General features: G+C 60.8%; 1 protein-coding gene across 1 annotated transcript in view; it reads right to left on the reverse strand.

Annotated features, from left to right (window-relative positions):
- The window catches only part of SLC12A7 (solute carrier family 12 member 7), a 56696-nt gene extending 40000 nt beyond the window's left edge, over positions 1 to 16696 (reverse strand). Inside the window, exon 1 of the mRNA XM_023195036.3 lies at positions 16507 to 16696. Within this exon, the coding sequence (XP_023050804.2) occupies positions 16507 to 16630 (124 nt within the window). The 5' untranslated portion in view covers positions 16631 to 16696. The remainder of the gene's footprint in view (positions 1 to 16506) is intronic.
- Between the last annotated feature and the right edge of the window lie 859 nt (positions 16697 to 17555).

The following is a 17555-nucleotide window of genomic DNA, read 5'->3' on the forward strand; positions in this document are numbered from 1 at the left end:
ACCCCCAGCCAGCCGCCCATGGCCGCTGCAGAGACCACAGCCTGCCCGGGACCCCCGAGCCAGCCGCCCATGACCAGGAGAACAGGGTCTGCAAATGCACATGCCCCAGCCAGGCACGGTGAGGAGCTGAAGGGCATCAAACCCACACCCACCCGTGCACCCCAGGGCCCTCTGTCCCATGTGCTGCACACCAGCCCCCCAGACCGGGAACGACCAGGCCGGGACCCTTCCTAGGGGTGTTCAGCCCATCCTTGACCAGCCCACCCTAGCCCTGCACAGAACCGTGTGGGACCCTGAGGGTCCAGAAGAAACGGCCAAGGTAGGATGCGAGGTGGCCAGAGGAGGGCAGGCCAGGAGCTCATCACTGTGCCAAACAACACTAGGGGGAGGGTGGGCATTTTCTATGGTACGTTTCAGATGTGCCAGAGCCCACTGGCGGCCACCCTGGCCGGCTGACAGGCACCAGCTGCAGGAGTGGTGGGTTCTGGCCATGCCAGCAAAGAGGGCATCGCCATCCCAGGGCAGGCGGGCAGCAAATGCTCCCAGTACGGTGCCCACGGCGGAAAGCACAGCCCTCAGGTGTAAGGTCCTTGGTGCTACCATGAGCAACTGCAGGCGCCCAGACCGCGGGACACACCACAGAGAGGCCAGCACCACAAAACAGCGGCTCCACCCCTCAAAAATGTCAGGGAGACAACACAGAGGAAGCTGCAGATGACAGAGATGGCCAAGTGCATGCACGACCTCAGACTTTCTTTTTCTAGAGACCGTGTTTGGGCCAGTTGGTGAGATCCGAAAAAGGTATCTCATGTGTGATCATTAACTCCCCAATTCCGGTGACTGCCCTGCAGAGATTCTGAAAGAAACATGCGCCGGGTGTAGTGGCTCACGCCTGTAATCCCAGCACTTTGGGAGGCCAAGACGGGCGGATCACGAGGTCAGGAGATCGAGACCATCCTGGCTAACACGGTGAAACCCTGTCTCTACTAAAAAAAATACAAAAAACTAGCCGGGCAAGGTGGCGGCGCCTGTAGTCCCAGCTACTCGGGAGGCTGAGGCAGGAGAATGGCGTAAACCCAGGAGGCAGAGCTTGCAGTGAGCTGAGATCCGGCCACTGCACTCCAGTCCGGGCAACAGAGCGAGACTCCGTCTCAAAAAAAAAAAAAAAGAAAGAAAGAAAGAAACGTGCTTGCCATAGGAAACACACCTGTGAGGAGGACACCACTCAGCTGCTTCCCAACCGCTCAGAAACACACGCCAGGGTGATAGACGGAGACCCAGGGCGGGGCGGGGAGCAGGAGGGACATGGTCGACACGGCAGGAGGTTGGTATTTGGGCAGCGAAGGCCAAGGCCGGGTGGGTGTTCTCCACACTGGTCTTGCAACCTTTCTGAAATCTGAAGTTCCATGAAAATCGGGTTAAAAGAAAAATTACAAATACATTCAACTAAGAAAATATGTCTAAATGTCTTTTCCGTGGATTACAGGTGTCTTTCTAAGATGAGTCCCATCCAGGGACCTTCCCCACTCCTCTTCCACGTTTTCAGTGGATTCCTGCTCAGACCCTTTTTCTGGACATAATGGCCAACTGTTTACAGAGAGATCAGCGGTGACTGGCGAGTCTTTCTGGAGTCAATGGAAGATGAAGGACCAGGGGACTGGTACGGCTGTTCTTGGAGGGAGGGAGGGAAGGAAGAAAGGAGAGAGGGACGGAGGAAAGGAGGGAGGGAGGGACGGAGGAAAGGAGTGAGGGAGAGACTGGAGGGTTTCAGGTTCTCCCTCCCACGCAGCCAACCCCACAGACAACCTTGGCCAAAGTCACAGCTGCTTGGGTTCAAGTTTCTCTTCCCCGCAGGAAGGGTGCGCAGCTCTGGAAGCTGAGCACTGCCTGTCCTTCTCCACCAGGAGGGCAGCTTGGGGCTCCGCTGCTCGGCCCACATCCCTTCTGGAAAGCACAGGTTTACTGGTGGTTGGGGTCTTAGCATGTAACTACGTTTGCGTTCAGCAAGCAACCACTGTTTATCTGAACTTCTACGAACTGCGCAAGTAGGAAAAATGTTCACTCAAACCACGTTCACTCAAACCAAGGAGACCAACGTCCTTCCTGTCGCCTCCAACGCTCCCAGAAGCAACAACCACTGCTCACGGCGGTGTCTCCTCTGCACAGCCTGCTTGGGAAGATGGCAACACCTATCAGGCCCCAAGGACACCCCAAAAAACACACACACACAAGCCCCCCACAGGCAACCTATGCAGTTGGAAAAAAGCACTAGCAACAACTTGCTCAAGTTGGATGAATATCGAGCAATTCATTAAACTTAGAAAACATAACGATGCAACCGCCACAGGGTCACACCTGGGATCCGTGTGTCCGACTGTGCAGGGCTGTGCACCAGCGACCTCACGACAAAGCCCCACGCGTGGGGACAACGAGGTGTGAGTCTGTCCTTTCACTGCTTATTAAAGTAACACCGATGATGAGTCCAGAACGCAAAGACGCACAGAAAAGGGGGGCGGAACATGCCAGCGGGGTGTGGCTGGTCCTCCCACGTGGGGACTGCACTGAACACATGAGCATGTTCTACCAGCCACCAGCATGTTCTTGTTACCAAAAGCAGCCTCAGACCATGACTACAACCTTCGAGCCTTTGAAGAGAACGCGTCTCCCCTTGCTGTCTTAAGAGTGTTGCTTGGTCTCTGTGGAGGCTACGGCAGGTGCGCTCTCAGCAGGACGGAAGTGCCCACTCGGGAGATGCACAAACATTTCCATCTGGTTAAAACAGCCAGGTCAGACCCGAACCAAGAGTGCGTCCCAGGGACGTCATGGCCTCAAATGCCACCCCAGTCAAGAGACTTCGTTAAAAATCCAATGCCCCCTCTAACCCTCTACACACCCAGCTGCCCCCTCTAATCCTCGGCACACCCAGCCCCCACCTCTAACCCTCTGCACACCCAGTTGCCCTTCTAACCTTCTGCACACCCAGCTGCCCCCTCTAACCCTCTGCACACCCAGCGGCCCCTCTAAACCTCTGCACGCCCAGCCCCCCCTCTAACCCTCTGCACGCCCAGCCCCCTCTAACCCTCTGCACGCCCAGATGCCCCTCTAACCTTCTGTGTGCCCAGCTGTCCCTCTAACCCTCTGCACACCCAGGCCCCCTCTAGCCCTCTGCATGCCCAGCTGCGTCCTCTGCGCTCCCCTGGCCTGGAATTGGAGGTCGGCAGGCCTGGCTGCTGGGAAGGGCAGCGAGTTTTCCTCTGGCCGAGCCCCGCCTGTGTTTTGGGGATAGAGCCACTCGCCGGGGATGGCACCTCCTCCCTCGTCATTCTGCACGTTCATGATGACTGGAGGGCTCCTCAGAGGACAAACGGACACACAGGAAAGACTGGGCGTGCGGTGCAGGAAGGTGAGACGGGCAGGGTTCTTGCCGGGCGGCCCACAGTGTCTCACCCTCAGGGCAGGCCTCGGCAGTGCCCCTGCCCAGGCGCCACGCACAGGTGGCCTCTGCCAGGCTGGGTGAAGAGGGGGCAAGGGATAGGCCAACAACCCAGATCAAGTGTCCCCAGCCAAATCCCACCCCGTGAGCCAAAAAGCAGCACCCAGACACCGCGTGCCCTCAGGCAGGAGCGGGGAACAGACACCAACCCAGCCCCAACCTGGTCCGTCTTCCCTGGGGGACGGCAGGGCCCCGACCCGGTCCATCTCCTCTGGGGACGGCAGGACCCCTACCCAGTCCATGTCCTCTGGGGACGGCAGGCATCTCGGCAGGTCAGAGGATTGATCCCGGTTCCGGTCAGGACACAGAATGAGCCACGGTACCGACCCCTACCTAACTGGCCTCCTCAGAAGACAAACCCATTTCTGATTTGTCTCCACATTTAAGGACTGGAATGCTCAACTCACCTCACAGAAACCCCTGTAAAGGCCTGCTCCTTTCACATTTTACATCACAGCAGTGGCCTGCCCAGGACAGCTTAGAAAGGCTGACTTGGGAATCTCAGTTCGTGCCAAGCTCATGGTCTCCCCAAAATCAAGTGCAGCAAAACTCGGGACACCTTAAAACCACGTGACCAGGCCGGGCGCGGGGGCTCCGCCTGTCATCCCAGCACTTTGGGAGGCCGCGGCGGGCGGATCATGAGGTCAGGAGATCGAGACCATCCTGGCCAACATGGTAAAACCCTGTCTCCACTAAAAAATACAAAAAATTAGCCGGGCATGGTGGCAGGCGCCTGTAGTACCAGCTACTCGGGAGGCTGAGGCAGGAGAATGGCGTGAACCCAGGAGGCGGAGCTTGCAGTGAGCCAAGATAGCGCCACTGCACTCCTGCCTGGGCAACACAGTGAGTCTCTGTCTCAAAAAAAAAAAAAAAACGCCTGGGGAACAGAGTGAGTCTCTGTCTCAAAAAAAACAAAACAAAAAAAAACCATGTGACCAAACAGCCGGGAGCGATGGGAATGGCCCCTTTGCAAACACCAGGGTCCCCTCTGGCAGGCGTGTGGGGCAGGAGTGTGGAGCGGGAAGTCCAGGATCCCCCAGGCCTGGGCCGCTCCACTTCGCACCCTGGCGGTGTGTGATGGTTCCTGTTATCACTGAGAAACGTGATCAATAAGGCTTTAAAAGAAGGCTCCTTCAGCCAGTAGTATCCAGGGGGAGAAGTAGCAGCCATGGCATTTCAACCCTCTCCTCCCACTCGGCCGGGCTGGGCTCCCACACGCCTCAGAAGAGAATAGCGAGGCGAGGCGGCCACTCAGGAATTTCCCCTTGAAGGAGACTCGGGCGGATGTCTGCAAATAGCTCATGAAGCCCGTGAATCATCCACGAATGTCCCTCACCCTCGGGCGGCATCAGGACGGCAGGGGCTGGTACCGTCCGCACTGCCTGTTGAGGCCTGTACGGTGCTTCATTCTGCAGACACGCTGTCAGGATTAAAAATCCACAGGACCCGGCCAGAGTCACCGGGAAAGAAGCCCCTGTAAAGGCCGCCTGGACCGGGGGCCCCTGCAGCCGCTTGCTGTCATCTATCTTTCCACAGCCTTTCAAAGGCTGGATGGTCTCACAGCAGCCCCCGAATCCACAGCACGGCAGGCCCCAAAGGCAAGCCCATCTGCAGATCCAACAGCGGGAACCGAAACCAGACCCCAAACCCCGCACGAGGGTCCAGAAGCCTGGCTGGGGTGGGAGAGGAAGGTGAGCTGCACTCATGGGTAACGGAGGAGGAGACGGCACCGTGGGGAGACTGCGCCCAGTCCTGCTGGCCGTGTGCCCAGACGCCGCGTACAGGGAGGGCACCTGTCCTCTGGGGTCTTCCTCCCCGAAATACCCAGCCACAGGCTAACCACAAGAGAAAACACCAGACACCTCCCAACTGAGGGGCGTCCTCTGAAATGGACCAGGACTCCCCAAAACTGCCACAGTCATCAAAAAAAGAAAGTCCAAGACACCGTCACAGCCAAGAGGAGCCCAAGGCGGTGCGGGAACTCGGTGTCTGTCACGTTGGATCCTGGACGTGTCCTGGGACAGAAAAGGACACCGGGAAACAGGAGGTGAAACACGAGCCTGGAGGGGTGCGGTTCTGCGTGGTGAGCACCCACCAGGAGCCCTCAACGAGCGGAGCCCTGTGCACATCCATGGCCACTCCCCCACAGCTGTGTGCGCTGCCCTCCTGCTCCGTCCATCCCAACATCTTCCCAGCTCTGGGAACAGCCCCGGCCTCGGCCCACCTCATGCCTGGAAACAGCCTGTTTCAGTGCCTTCTCCCCAGAGGTCCCTCCTCGCTCACCTGCCCTGAGCAGCCCTAGGCAGCTGGCACTGGGTGGACCGCCCTGCCTACCTGCGCTGGGACAGGCCTTGACCAGTGCCACTGGCGCCCGTCCCTCCAGGTTTAAAGCAGTTCCAGCAGCAGCTCTGCTCACAGCTCCTCTGGTGTCTTCACAAACCCCATGCACCAGGCTGACCTATCCTCAGGGGCCAGGGTCTCAACAGGACCTGCCCCAAGCAGACAGGCCCTGGACTGACGGCGTCTGGCCAGCAGGCCCGGCCTGGGTCCAGGCCCCAGAACCACGGCCTCTGGTGGGCCCCTGAGACCTTGGAGGAGCCCTCCCAATAGCCAGCAAATGCCGACAGCCGGTGGTGGAGAACCAGACACACCAGGCTGACCCATGCCGCTCTCCTCCTCAGCCATGAAGGCAGCGAGGTCGAGCCCTGGCCTGGAGAACTGGCCACAGGTCAGTTTTTTCTTGTCTTGTTTTTTCTACCTCTTAATTTTATTATGAAAACGACCCCAGGTAAGCAAGTGGGCAGACATCCTGTGCGCCCCACGGGTGCCAGCTATCCACACACAGATCCACCCCACGGATGCATGTCACAGCACACAGTGGCCACCACCGCCCCTGCCCGGCCTCCAGCTCCCGACACTGAGCAGCCTTGTGGCCCTCTGGAGCCGCTTTGCTGAGTTTTCTCTGGCTGCGGCCACCTGGGCAAGAAAACACCTATCTGCTAAGCATTAACAAAGGGCTGTCGCTGCTCACCGGACCTACCAAAAGCCTCCCACCACTTCCCCAGCTCCCTCCCTGCCAAGCCCCCCAGCCACAGAAGCAAGTTCTGGTCTGTTTTTCACTCTAGATTAGTTTTCCCGACACCTTGTCAACACAGTGAATGCAGACTCTGTGTTCAGTAAGCAGATCCTGATGGGCTGGGCCCTTGGGGAGCAGCCTCCTGGGCTTGTCCAACCAGGCTGTGTCCCCACTCCAAGAGCGAAGGAGGTGGCTGCAGATGGAAGAGTGAAGACCAGACACACAAGTGTCCCGGCCAGACGGAAGGGCAGCCCCTCCAGCCAGAGAGGCAGCGAGAGTCTGTGTGTCAGATCCCGACCCATCCCGATCCAGGCCTGGGAAGTGCCTTCATGGGTAGTTTCTGCAGGGAGAAGCTGGCCTAACCCCCTCTGAGATCATGATGCCTCCATCAGCCTCCCCATCTCCAGGCACAACCTCCTCCCTTTCTCAGTGGCTCATCCCTCCCCCTCTTCCTCCTGCGTTTTGGGATTTTACAGCCATTCTCCGAAAAGGGCTCCAGGAACGTCCTCTTAGAGCTGGAAGGAGCTGACAGGCAGGAGGGGCTGCGAAGCTGGAGTCAGGTCTGGCAGCCTCTGCCCCTTCCTGCCCTCCAGCGTGGGTGGTCTGTCCAGCTCCCCAGCCCTGCAGAGCAGTGGCAGGTGGCACAGGCACTGTGCACACAGAGAGGCGCCAGGCCTGGGGCAGGGGACAAGCAGGTCCAGGCTCCCTGCACTCCAGGAGGTGCTCAGGCCTCGCTCTGTGTGTCCCCTGGGTCCAGAGGGCCACCCTCCCCTGGAGCCACAGGGACACCTGCAGCAGAATGAGTCCCACGTGGTGACCCAGTGGCATCAGCCCACGTGGCCTCTGGGAACAGCCCGCAACTGAATGGACCCAGGAACGCGCCCCACCCACACCACCGTCTGGGGGCCGGGCTCCCTGTGAAGACGCAGACTCAGGAGCACTCCCCCACCCCCACCGCCACCGCCTGGAGGCCGGGCTCCTGGTGACGGCGCCAGGCACCGAAGTACAGTGTGTTTGGGTTCCAGGACCCGAACGCCAGCTGATGACCCCTGACCCTTGCCCTCCCTCTGCCCCTCACAGTTTGTGCTGCGTGGGCCCTAAAATCCAGAACCTGAGAATCTCAGGGACACAGGATGAGAACCGTCCAGTGTTCAGGCTGGGACCCGGGGGTTTCAGGTAAGCGCCGAAGCTTCCAGCACAAGTTTCTGGCTAAAGCAGTGCTGCCTTCTGAGGCAAAAACAGGTCCTTCATCACCCATTCCCGAAGGGCCCTCCTCCCAACGGTCTGTGCAGACACCACTGCCAGCGTCCTGTAAACCAGGAGAGCCCGGGAGATCCCAGCTCACTGTAAGAGGCACTGGGAGCAAGGAAGCCTGGCTGGAAGGTCCTGGCAAGCTACGGCCAGACACACATGAACACACACCACACAAAACACACACACGCACACAGACGTGCATGGGTACGCATACACAGGCACTCCCACGTGCACACGCAAACATGCTCACACGTAAGACACTCTCCATACCCGTACTCACACGCACACACGGTACCCCACTCATCCATACACACAACACTCACCTCGCAAACCTGCACATGCACCTGTACTCACGTGTGCATACCCATACCACAGTCACGGTCACACACAAACACCCGCACATACACGTGTACACATACACATATCTGTAGCACACACATCTGCAGAAAGTCCCAGGGGCTACAGCCCCCAGACTGCATGACCCATGGTGGGGGGGTGCCCAGGACACAGGCACACACTGGGACCACAGTCCTTCCATCTAAAGGACACGCCTGCTTGCGGGAAGGCGGCCTCGGGTGAACTCACTTCCCGAACCCTCTGTCAGGTGGCTGTTTGCTGGTCCTGGTCCAGCCTCCTCCCTTAGCAGCCCGAGTGATGTCTGAGCCATGGAGGGGCCATGGGGTCCCCTAGTGCCAGAGGCTCGGGGCCCAGGCAGCCTGCAGGGGCAGAGACGAAGGAAGGCGGGAGAGGCAGGGCCCCAGCGCACCTGCCGGGCCCTCCCAGGGCAGCTCCTGTTACAGGCTCCATCTGGGCTGCGGTCGGGACCCTTGGTGGGGTGGAGGGGACCCAGGAGGGGCCTGGCCTGGCGCGCTTCCCTCCTCTGATTTCCACTCCACTCAATCCCTCCCCAGTGACTGCCCAGGGCGTCTCTGAGCCTCCCTGAAAGCCCAGGCCCGACCCGCTGGCGCCAGAGGTCTGCAGACAGAGCCAAGGAGACTAGAGGTCATGGCCACTGCCACCCTCGTGACAGGCTGGCTCCTGGCAAGGGAAACTGAGGCACAGAGCAAATGTCCAAGGATCACTTTAACATCCTCCTCGTGAATGCACGTGTACAAGGTGGACATGCCCTGTGCACTGGGTCTAAATGGACAGGAATGCTGGGAGGGCCAGTGGGGCTACCCCACCATGAGGACAGCTCCAGGCCATGGCAGACACACCAGCCAGGCACGCCAACCAAGCACACGGGCGTGCTGCGTGCGGTTGTCCATGGCCAGCCTTGAGCTCAGGCCCCAGCCCCCTAACTTCCCAGAGCCACTGGAACCAGCACAGTGGATGGCAATCTGACTCCAGGGGTCAACACAGGCCTGGGCAGGGCCCACTCTCATCCCAGACGCCAGGACCACTCCCCGCAGAGCTGAGCTCCCTCCCCAGCCAAGCCCCCAGCCACAGAGGCAAGTTCTGGTCTGTTTTTCACTCTAGATTAGTTTTCCGACACCTTATCAAAACAGTGAATGCAGACTCTGTGGTCGGTAAGCAGATCCTGATGGGCTGGGTCCTTGGGGAGCAGCCTCCTGGGCTTGTCCAACCAGGCTGTGTCTCCACCCCAAGAGGGAAGGAGGTGGGTGCAGATGGAAGGGCGAAGACAGACACACAAGTGTCCCGGCCAGAGGAAGGGCAGCCCTTCCAGCCAGAGAGGCAGCGGGAGTCTGCGTGTCAGACCCCGACCCATCCTGATCCAGGCCTGGGAAGTGCCTTCATGGGTAGTTTCTGCAGGGAGAAGCTGACCTAATCCCCTCTGAGATTGCGATGCCTCCACCAGCCTCCCCATCTCCAGGCACAACCTCCTCCCTTTCTCAGCGGCCCACCAGGGGGGTGCGTGTGGGGTGCTGCCCGAGAAAACCCCAGAACACAGGAAACAAACCACCCTTGATTCACACATGATTCAGAAACAGCACTCTCCTCCCCACAACGGTGTCCTCAAAAAATAACCGCCCAAGGAGAGAGCGGAAATAGGCACGGGCTGGCAGGACGGGGGGCCGGCGTCACAGCCCAGGGCCACATGCACCTCAGACCCTGAGACCTCTGCAACAGCAGCACACACCCCTCCCCGCAGGGATGAGGTCCTGCAGTCACCCACCAGCCAAAGGGGACCCTGCTGTAGGCCTGTTCCCTGGCACTCCCGGCCAGAGGCTCCAGGACCCCTGGGGAGTCAGCGGCCACGAACAAGGGAAGAGGCAGGGCCTGGACAGCATGGCCAGCCAGGCAGCTCATCGTTCAGGCTGCTGCGTGGAAGCCAGAGGTTTATCTGCACGGAACAGGCCTCTGCCCCCAAAAGGGAGTTTCCCTCTTCTTCACAAAGGAAAGGTATTAACCCTTTGTGCTCTGCCCTTGTCCCTGGGCAGCACTTCCCCAGCCTCTGAGAAGGAAAACCAAAGAAGACCAGGCCCCTGTGTCAGTTACCAGGAGGGCCCCCAGTCATCTGTTCACCAGGCCCCAGATGCCCCCAGCCCAGCCCAGTGCCCTGAAGACCAGCTGGTCCACTCTTGAACACTGTCCATACCCAGCCCCGCCAGGCTCCACAGGGTTCCCAGGCCCCACAGGGAGCAGTCTGCCACTCAAGGCCCCGGCGGGTCTCACACTCCCCAGCACCCAGGGACTCCTGCCCCACCCACCACGCGGCCGTCACAAAATGACTCTGGGAGCCACCCCCAGAAACACTCAGCTGAGGGAGCTGGTTGAAATCAAAAGCACCCAGGCAGGAACTGTGGTTAATACTTAACATCAAACATCAAACTTTGCCCTCCAGACCTCGGTCTAAGGCACAGCTTAGAAAATTCATATTCCGGCCAGATACAGTGGCTCACTCCTGTAGTCCCAGCACTCTGGGAGGTCGAAGTGGGCAAACTACTAGAGGCCAGGAGTTCAAGACCAGCTTGGCCAACATGGCAAAACCCCATCTCCACTGAAAATATAAAACTCAGCCAGGTGTGCTAGGGCACGCCTGTGGTCCCAGCTACTTGGAAGGCTGAGGCACAAGAACTGCTTGAACCTGGGAGGCGGAGATTACAATGAGCTGAGCTTGTGCCACTGCACTCCAGCCTGGGTGACAGAGCAAGACTCTGTCTCAAAAAAGAAAAAAAAAAAGAAAATTCATATTTCAACAAGGATGTAACAGGAGAGCTCTCCGGGCAGCCGGCCAGCCCCACAGAGGCAATCGATCACTGGTGTGTCAGCTCCACTCGTGCCCTTCATGGCTGGGATGTCCCCCTGAGCTGACCTCCACTCCCAGTGCTGCGCCCAGCGGTGCCACATCAGGGTCTGCCTGCAGTGCCCGAGGACAGCAGCCCTGGGACGGCTCGCTGGTCCAAGGTATGGAAGGAAAACAGGATCTCAGGACCAAACCCACTAAGCCACAGGCAAGAGTTACGCTGGGAAACGGGTCACGTAACCTGCCTTCCGTTTTCTTCCTGTGTAGGAAGCTACACGCCTCCCTCACATTTTTGGGCACACAGGATCCTTACGCTAAAGCAGTTGCAACAAAACTCACCCTGACCGTGGAAACGACAGCTCATCCTCACGGCGCGGGACCAAGGACAGAACCAGGAGTCGTTGCTCTGCTCGCCAGAGGCAAACGCACACCTGAGCCCTTCGCCCACCCTGTAGTGATTGTGTCGTAGGTAAATGTGCAGGTTCACTGAGTGTGAGGCGTGAGGGGTTCTTCCTCTACCCCCACGTGTGACACACGGGTCCAGTGAACGCTGATCAAACGCTGCCTGCCTCTTATCTGCCTTCCCTCTTCTTTCTCTTTCTTTCTTCCCCTAATATGCACACTTTACCCTCTGAATATTCAAGTTCCCAGCCTTCTCTGAGAAGAAAAGCCCGGACCACAGAAGTTTCCCGTGGTTCTGTGCTACGCACATCCTTAACCTTGGCAAATAAACCTCTCAAGTGATTGAGGCCCACCTAGGTTGCTTTCTGTGATTTACAAAGGCCATCCATCCCCCATGCAGGAGGCTGGGCCATCCGGGAATCCCTGGGTCAGGTCCAAGGAGCTCTGTAGGACGTGGCCCCACGTCCAAAGGGCAGAGACCCTGACAGAGGTGACTTCACTCCTGCCAGGCATGAGGGGAGGACAGCCCCCAACTCACCCTCAGGGTCCCTCAAGTGCCTCTGCCTGACTCCAGCCCGCCTGGCAAGTCTCCGACATTCACCGATCCCCAGCAAGCCCGTGTGGCTTCAGCCCCGACCAGCCCCCTGCACCAGGCCTGAGCACCTGGCCCCCGTCTTGGCACCGCCTTCCCAACGGCCATCCAGACCACAGGAGAGGCACTGAGAAAGCCACCCACTCTAAGGAGGGGATCTGGTGTCCAACATGAGACAGAAAACCACTGTGGAATCCATTGGCCTCGTCCACTCCGAGAGGCCTGGGGAGCTTTGCAAAAGAGGAAACCAAGTCCACGAGGCAAAGGTCTCCTCACGTGATCAGAGGCCCAGGAGCAGGTTCAGACCTGAACACAAGGCCACACCAAGACGGGGAGCTGCTGGCCACTCACCGACGGGCCCAGCCTGGAGAAAGGAACGGATATCCAGAGGGACACCCAATGCCATGTGATCCTCTGCTGCAGAGGAAGCCCCAGTCCCTGTCTACCTGCCACGGCACGCAAACACACACACACACGCACACACGCACACACGCGCATACGCACACACACGTGAGCATGCCCACAGCACACAGCTGTGCAAGAGCACAGTGCACTCATGTGTGCACACGTGTGTACATGCATGTGCACATATACATGGTGCAAGCACATGACTCACACACGGATACACCTGCACACTCACAAGGCACACAGGTGCCTGCACACATGCGCCCAGCCAGCTGACCGAAAGCACCACGCTTTACCGCATGCCTGCTAAGGAGCGCCTCTTGCCTGGAGACAGCCTGGGAGTATGTCAGGCGCAGGAGGAAGCCCAGGCCCCAGCGTAGATGCCCAGCAGCCACCGCCTTCCTGTGTATCTTTCCTTTCCTTTGGTTTTAAAAAAGGGAAGCTCATACACAAAATGCATGTCTCGCAGCCTCCCTGCCTGCCCACCACATATCCGTGACCATCCATACCCGCAAGGCGGTGCCCAGCTGCTGCAGGGGTTCCCAGGCACAGCCACAGGGTCAGCGGCCTGCCTGTCACCTCCTGCTCCGACTGCCTCCCGTGCCTGTGTCGGGAGCGCCCTCCTGAAATCTGGGGACAATGAGAGCTGTCCGTCTGTCCCTACTCACAAGGACAGAACCCGGACGCTCTGTGCATGGTCCCCCTATGTAACGCATGATCCCCCAAGTCCCTGCATCCTCAAAGGGGACCCCAGATCAGTGCAGCTGGCGTGCACCATCTCGCCATTCCCAAGGGCAGTGCAGAGCATGGCACCCAGCACCCAACAGGCAAGGATGGCCCAGGACGGCCTTCTGAGTAGGGACGGGAAGTGGCAGCTCTTGTTGTCCTAAGATTTCAGGAGGGCACTCCCAACACAGACACGGGAGGTAGTTGCAGCAGGAGGGACAAGCAGGCCGCTGACCGTGCGACCAGGCCTCTGTCAGCGGCCAGGGGCAGAGGGAGGCAAGACCGACCCGGACAACCAACACGAGCTCAGCCACAGTGGAAAATCTCAGAAACGGAACCCAAAGAGGGAAATGGCACCCGAGCCAGGAAGCAGCTCCCGGCAAACCCAGGAGAGCCCCAGCTGAGGGTGGGAGACTTGGGGGTGCCAGGCAGGAAGGACCCACCCTCTCCCAGCCCAGGGAGCCCCAGACATGTGGAAGGTCCCTCCTAGAGGGTGGGTGGCCAGGGCCTGCGGGGCCTTGCCAGAGGCTCTGCACACTGCACCTTCCAGACAGGCCAGGGCACCAGCCAGCCCTCCCTCCCCACCCCTCCCACGGTCTCCTGTGTCCCGACACCCATAGACGCATCAGTACAACCTGGGAAGGAGCGAGTCTACCCTGATGTAGTCACGGAGGAAGAGTGGGCTCCCCCAAGTCAGTTATAAAACCCAACCCACCCAGAAGTCGGACAAGACGCAGCTGGCCCCCAGCAGTGTCCCCCCACCTCCTACTCAAGACGCAGCCGGCCCCCAGCAGTGTCCTCCCACCTCCTACTCAAGACGCAGCCGGCCCAAAGCAGTGTCCCCCCACCTCCTACTCAAGACGCAGCCGGCCCCCAGGAGTGTCCTCCCACCTCTTACTCGAAAAATCACCCCACTGAGAAACTGAGGGCTAACACGTCCTTCTCACTTCAAGACGAGGCATTTCACATAAAAATAAAACCAGGAATAAAAGCTCTGTCCGAAGAAGTGCTGAGGGCACAGTGCCCATCCTGGGAACAGGACGCCTCCTGCAGAGGCTCCGCCAGAGGCAGCAGGGAAGCTGCAGGGGTCAGGGACAGGAGGCCCCTGAGGCCAGGCTGGGCAGACACGGCCTTGCTGGGTTCTGGGTCAAGCCAGGCAGCCTGGGCAGCAGCATTTACCCCTCCTCTGAACCCCCAACCCGGGCTCAGGACGCTGAGTCCCCTGCTCAAGCTGGGGTGGCTCAGGACGTCCTCTCCACGCCCACCCAGCAGTGCCTAGGAGCAACCCACCAGGCCCCCCAAACTTGCTTCACCGTCACCCAGGCGCCAGCCCAGAAGTACCTCTATGGTACCTCCATGGACCATTCAGGGGAACGGCAATGGAGTCAGGAAAAGCTTGGGTGCCGGCAACTTCCGTGGCTGGACAGGTTTGGACCTGGTCTGTGACCTTGTGGCGTGGACCCCATGCAGCAGGCCTTTGGGAGCGGCTCTGGCTGCTGCAGGACGCCCACCCCCGACCACCACCACTGCCACCAAAAAGCAAAGCCTGTGCCTCCTTCCCCAGGCTCTGTGCCCATCACAGGACTCCTTGCCACACCTCTGTGGGCTGAAGATCAGGATGTGATCAAGTGGATTCCGAAGGGCAGCTGCAGGCCCGTTACAGCCTGGCAGTGGCTGGGTGCCGATCCCTTGCTGTGGAAGAGGAAGCGTGGCCAGCACAAAAGTCCCAGGTGCAAGTTCTCTGCCAGTTCAGAGAAATCTCCCAAGTTCAGCTCACACCACAGGGCCACCTTCAAGAGTGTCCGGAAGCCCACACCTGGCCCGTGCCCTCCTGTTTCCGATTTCATGAAGGGCCAGGGAGCCTCCTGACACGCCTGTGGCAGGACCTGAGTGTGCCAGCAGGGCCACTGCCTCCTGGGCAGACATAGGCCCAGGGTACCGCTCAACAGCCTTGAGAGTAAAAGAGACAAGAAAACAAACAAGCACAAAATTCCCTCTGGCTTAAAAGCAAATGACACTTACAGTCCAGAGACAAAACTGAACCTGATCAGCCTTGAGAAGGGGCCGGCCAGGCAGGAAGGCTCCTTCTGAGTGCGTTTCGGTGGCATTGCTATAAAGCTCACACAGAAAGACCAGGCCAGGGCCCACCCTCCTTGGTGCTTCCTGCCTCAGCGGTGATGACTGGAGACAAGGGGCTTGGACTCATGGACCCTGCTTAGCACTTCACCTGGTGTTGAGCCTGGCGTCCAGCCTGACCAGTTCCAAGATCTGAGCTGGCCTCTGTGCAGAGGAAGCTGAGACCACTCTTCACCCGCCTCGGTGGGTGACTTCACAGTGGGTCCCCACTCGTGTCCCTGGGTTCCTAAACTGCCTGGAGGGGGTGTCTGGCCTTTCCTGCCCCGGATGGTGGGTTAGGAAGGATCTGGGGTCTGATCCCGGACTTGTCCCTGGACAGACCCCACCTTCCTTCCTTCCACTGCCAGGGAACAGGGAGGCTGCCACCCACTGCATGAGACCCGGGCACACGTGGGCATGGCCAGCACGCGGTGTGGGGGCTGGACTGAGTCCCCTAACCTTCTCAGAGACACTGGATGAAAGGGCCTAACAGCCTCCGGTTTCTAGATGGGGCTGAGATCCCGGGAGTAACTGGGATTTGGAGCCAGGATGGAGGGAACAGGGCTGGGGGATTCTCTCCCCAGTCCCATCCCCAACCCCCAGAGAAAGTGAAAGTGCTAGAAACCTCCAGATTCCCGGAACCGGGAGGACGCGGCCTGAGCAAGGCCCCGGCGGCCGCCCACTCCCCAGCCAGGGCGCAGTCCTTCCTGTTCCGCCGCTGGGGGGTGGGCGGCTCCTCCAGGGTCAGGCGGGGGCAGGACGGGCCGGCCCGGGCTAGTGGGACAGGACGGCCGCGGCGCAGGGGAAGGGAGAGCGCGGGGGACGCAGGACGCCCCGGCTCCCGAACCGCCCGGGTCTCCACCGCCACCCCTGTCCCACCAGGGACCACCCAGGGGCCCGGGCTCCCTCCGGAGGCGCGCTCCGCCCCTCCCCGTTTCCATAGCTACCAGCAGCGGCGTCCACACCTCCGCCCCCGGTCCCACCCGAGCCGATGGTACCCGGAGCCTGGGCAGAGCCCCTCGCCCGCCAGCCCTGCCACTAACGTGGGGTGGGGCCCTCGTGGGGGGCCGAGAAGATCAGGCGGTGGGGGCGCGGGAAGGGGCGCCTCCTGTACCCCGGCCCCACCGCCGCGGCCACCGCCCCCACCGCGCCGCCCGCCTCCCCTCCCGGATGCAGGGCCCAGACCCGCGCTCCGGGCGCTCGGCCTTTGTCCGGCCAGGTGCGGCCGCGCTCACCCGGGCTGGGGCGCTCGGGCTCGGGGCCCTCGGAGGTGCCCGGCGCCTCCGTCCGCTCGGCCGCGTCGTCCCCGCCGCCGTCGGCGCGTGCCTCCACGGGCACCACGGTGAAGTTGGTGGGCATGGCTGCCTGCAGCCCACAGTCCCTGCCCCGGCCCGGCCCGCGCTGCGCCGCTCCCGCCGACGCCACGGGACTTGGGCGCAGGGGCGGGGTCCGACCGACCAGCCCCGACCGCCCCGCCCCGCCCGAGCCACGTGACCTCACCTGCTCGCCCCGCGGCCCCAAGAAAAGTTGGCCCGCGGCTGAGCTGGGCCAGGCGACTTCCCGCAGGGACCCCCAACCCAGGCTGCGTCCGCCCGACCGCCCCGACCCGGGACGCTGGGCCTTCGCTGCCAGCGCCCCCGACTCTCGCAGAGCCAGCGAATCCCCTCTCCTTCTCCTGCACCCCCTCCTGCTCCAGCCCTCTGCCCCACCTGCTGGAACCCCCGTCCCCCTGCCGCCCTCCTACTTGCCCCCCTCCCCCCCCGCTTGTCCCCTTCTTCGATCCCCTACCCGTCCCCACCCCTCCGCCGCTCCTGCTCCAGCCCCCTGCCCCTCCTGCACGCCCTCCTGCGGGAACCCCCCACCACTCCTGCATCCCCTCCTGCTGGCCCCCCCTCCGGGACTCCCCCCTGCTCGCCCCCCCCCCCCCCCTCCCCCCCCCCCCCCCCCCCCCCCATCCTCCAGCACCCATCTCCCACACTCCCCCCACCCACTCCTGGCTGTCAACACCCGCTCAGACCCTGGGCTCCTAGCCTGGCTCCTGGCTAGTCCAGCCTGGCTGCGAAGGCATCTCCCGTGGAAGGAGTCTTGGATAGCCTGGGGATGGGGTCCTCTGGAGCTTGGTCCAGCTCCAGGTTAGGGACCTAACCCAGTAGAGGGAGTGTCCCCCTCCATGACAGATACCACCCACAAAGACCCCAGTCTCCTCCACACCTACCCCAGGAGTGCCCTGCGGCCCCTGCCCTGGAACCCTCCCTCCCCTCCTTGGGAAATGTTCCAGAAGCTC

The sequence above is a fragment of the Piliocolobus tephrosceles genome, chromosome 4, assembly GCF_002776525.5.
Source record: "Piliocolobus tephrosceles isolate RC106 chromosome 4, ASM277652v3, whole genome shotgun sequence".
Classification (NCBI taxonomy): Eukaryota; Metazoa; Chordata; class Mammalia; order Primates; family Cercopithecidae; genus Piliocolobus; species Piliocolobus tephrosceles.